The following is a 3,911-nucleotide window of genomic DNA, read 5'->3' on the forward strand; positions in this document are numbered from 1 at the left end:
TGATTCCAAATTTGGGAATCCTAAAATAACTGCTTTTTAATTGTTTCCTTCCTTCCCCTCCCCTCTTTCTTTTTGCAAAACAAAACAAAACAAAGAAACCCACATCTATCTCACCAGAATGCTGTTCAAATGGAAAAAGCAAAGGAGAAAGAAAACCAACTACACTTACGGCAGGCTTATCTAACTAACTTGGATGCTTTGCACACATGTTGAACCAGCATTAGAGCAGGAAAAAAATAACTCTCTCTCTGGAAGATGGTAAATCTTCCTCTGTTTCACTCTGGCATTTGGTGGTTTCTAATTTTCTCTGACACCAGCAAGGACAACCAATTAATGAATATCTTCTCTTCCCAACTTTTCCTTGCCACGCTACTCTCTGGAATTCCTAATCAACATTTACACAGCTAGGGGCGCCTGGGTGGCTTAGTCGGTTAAGCGTCCGACTTTCGCTTAGGTCATGATCTCGCGGTTCATGGGTTCGAGCCCTGCGTCGGGCTCTGTGCTGACTGCCAGCTCGGAGCCTGGAGCCTGTTTCAGTCTGTGACTCCCTCTCTCTCTGACCCTCCCCTGCTCACGCTGTCTCTCTCTCTCTCTCCTAGAAATAAAAACATTAAAAAAAACAAAAAAAACAAAAAAAAACATTTACACAGCTAAATCCTCTTGGAAGTAACCTGGCTTCTAATGTATTCAAGAACTTAACAAATTTGAAAGATAAAGAAACAGAACACTTTATTATAAAACTTATAAAATAATTAAATATTACACATATATTTTGACTTTTCTCTATAACCCATTGTTTTATTCAACATTTCTCCTCAGAATTAATATCACTTGCTCAGAGAAGCAAGCGAGAACACATAAGAATAGGCTATTAATAAATTAATTTTTCCATAAAATAATAAAATGATCATTATATAAAGAAACGAATAATTTGCAGTTTTCAGGGGGGGAGGGGGTGGGGAGGTGAAACTGTATGTTTGTTTCCAATGGTAAAATGGCCACTACTCTAGGCCCAGCCAAGTGGATTGAGAGACTATTCAATCACTATTTCTCTGAGATTCAAGAAGGCATGATTTTAATCAGAATGGGAACAAAGGATGCTCTAAAGTTAACAAACCACTATCTAGTTGGTTATGCTGAGCTGGCAAAACCCTGTTTGAATTGAGACTTTATAAAGCAGTAAAATTGGGTCCCATTCATCAAAGAAACTGAGGAATAGCATAGAATTATATAAATATGCCCTTTTTAACCACATCTCAAAAAGTTACAGAAGGACTCAGCCTTGGAAGTCACTTTGGTTTTGGCAAAATAGTGTGGTATTTTCCAATTGAGAACAATTTTAAGCTCATTAGTGCCTATCACCAGCTGGCTTCTGGTGACTGAAAATATCATCTGTAAGATTATAAAATACTCTTATTGAGTGAAGGGTCTTGGCTTATGATTTGTTAATATTAACACAGCAAGGAGACAGATGGGTTTTTCTATTGCCCCGCTTTTTACTTGCTGTTAACTAAATCTTAGGGAAAGTTGAAACATGACAGTTGGTAGGAACAAACCCACAAGTGGTCTTTAATTTTCCAAGCAGCTCTGAGGATACATAGGGAACGCTATAAATGATGGTCTATTCTCCTTCAAAACAAACACTGTGATTTTGCTAATTAGCCCCTCCTCGATTTTTACCAGAAATGAACACTTCACCACCAATTCTGATTCCCAAAGAGCAGACTCGAGGCCCCGTGTCCTTGTTCAGCTAGCACCAAAAGTTACGAGGTTCACATGATGGGTAGGACGTCGACATTTGCCTTTTAGGTGAGTTTGTGGGGTTTTTTTTTCCCCCAGATTGTGAATTTCAGTTCAACGGAGATCTTTCTTATTAAATAGTCTGTGTTGCCCTGTTTTCAGAATATTCCTCAGAACACTTTTCAAGTTGTGAAGTTTAGTCTTGGAGACTCTCTATAAGCAGAATATACTTTGAACAAAATAATAAAAACAACACACGCACACTGAATAAACATAACACGAAGCTTGTTGGGCCAGCAGCAAGCACAGTTATGAGCACCATTTGGCTTCCTGGGTAACTCCCGAGTTCGGGCTATCCACAGTGTCCAGCGAACTGTGAGCCCCCAAGTAACGGGGAGGCAAGGTGTTCGATCCATATTTGATTGCTCCAAGGCTCAGTCTTTGAGCTAAGTCTTCAAGAACCATTTCAAAACAGATGTCCTTGCCACGGAACACTCTAAAGTTCAAAGGGGGGGGGGGTGGTCTCTCCCAGAGTTGACTGGATTCTCGTCACCTCTTTCCTGTAACAGTGCAAATCAAAGTTCTTTTGTCTTTTCCCTTGGAAGTCAGACGTGTCCTCGCTTCCCATTGTCAAGTGCTTCGGAGTACCGTGTGCTTTGGGGAAGTGGGTAAGGAGCCTGTCTGTTCTTGAGAGCGGTCCCATGGGTGCTGCTGTAGGGATGTGGGAGTGGGCTGCTAGGGGTCCAGCTTTCAGGCTCCAGAGGCCAGAGGTAAGACCCGGGAGGGCATCGAGATCAGCTCTTCCTCGTACATGACTTGCAGCACTGTTGACCATAAAATTTGTGGTTGCAGACGCCGTGTTGAGGAACTAGGTGACACCAGCTGAAGAAATCGACACAGGAGGGATCCTCTGCAATGGGAAAAGAATATATACTTAACGCCGAAGAAGAGAGCTTAGCCTTTTTCTTAAGGTGAGGGGCTGCGTGCCTTGTGTCTCTGAATGGTTCTGCTCATTACAGCCTAGGACTTTGCTGGGAGGGTGGGAGAAGGAAGATCGAGACCCCAAAAGGGACAGTGACCCTTCGCTAGATGTTAACAGGAGGGGGAGAGGATGTTCAAAACAAAACAAAACATGTCATATCCAGCCAGAGATTCAAGGGTGATCCTTCCCAGGAGCCTGGGAGCTACCATTCTGCAGCCCTAGAACACGGTGTTAGGAAGCCCCTGGAGATCGGATTGTGATTCAGAGAGTCTGGGCTGGGGGCTGAGGTGCTGCATTTCTAAAAAGCACCCAGGGGCTGCTGCTGCTGCTGCTTGGTCTAATAGATTGGGAGTTGGCACACCTGGATTTGAGGCCCAGCCGCAACACTGTCGATTTAAACAAATCCTGTAGCCAATTTGCAACTAAGCAAATTTAAGTCAACACCAGTCCTTTTTTGTTGTTGTTGTTGATTTTTTAGAGAGAGACAGAGCATGAGTGGGGAGGGGCAGAGAAGGGGAGACACAGACTCCAAAGCAGGCTCCAGGCTCTGAGCGGTCAGCACAGAGCACGATGCGGGGCTCGAACTCACAAACAGTGAGGTCCTGACCTGAGCCGAAGTCAGATGCTTAACCAACTGAGCCACCCAGGTGCCCCAACACCAGTCCTTTCTAATGTCTTTTGTTAACCCATGTGATTACGGGCTGGACGGAGACCACTGTATGCTGGGGAGTCTCACCCAGAGGGGCCGCGCTAGATACGGAATGCACATGACATTTGATACCAGATTTTCTTTATATAAAACCTCCGTGCACATTTTAGGGTCAGGGCCTAGCTGTCCTACTGGACTCGCGAGGAGTTTTGAATTCAAAAGTACTTACGTCTCCCCGGTACACAAATAAGTCTCATTCGTGGTTGGAAGTGCTTTCCCCTTACTCTCTGCAAGGCTTGATAGTTACCGGGCCCAAGCCGCACACTGCCCATAGGTACCCCACCCACGTCCCTTCCAAAATCCTCCTTAAATGGCTCTGCTTGGTGCCCTGGGACATGGCATGCAATTTTCTCAGTTCTCCTGGTCCTTTTCCTGGGGCTCCCGATTTGTACCCTGTGTCTGTGATTCAGAACTGCCTACACTTCCTTTCGCATGCCTTCATGCCTCTAAAATACACCCCCCTCCCCCGCCCCCGCCCCC

General features: G+C 44.7%; 1 protein-coding gene across 1 annotated transcript in view; it reads right to left on the reverse strand.

The window, feature by feature from the left end:
* Window positions 1–703: 703 nt before the first annotated feature.
* Window positions 704–3,911, reverse strand: part of ADAMTS18 (ADAM metallopeptidase with thrombospondin type 1 motif 18) — a 144,325-nt gene continuing 141,117 nt past the window's right edge. Inside the window, exon 23 of the mRNA XM_077754169.1 lies at window positions 704–2,650. Coding sequence (XP_077610295.1) covers window positions 2,535–2,650 — 116 coding nt within the window. The 3' untranslated portion in view covers window positions 704–2,534. The remainder of the gene's footprint in view (window positions 2,651–3,911) is intronic.

This window comes from Crocuta crocuta, unplaced genomic scaffold (genome assembly GCF_008692635.1).
Source record: "Crocuta crocuta isolate KB4526 unplaced genomic scaffold, BGI_CrCroc_1.0 scaffold61, whole genome shotgun sequence".
NCBI classification, from domain to species: domain Eukaryota; kingdom Metazoa; phylum Chordata; class Mammalia; order Carnivora; family Hyaenidae; genus Crocuta; species Crocuta crocuta.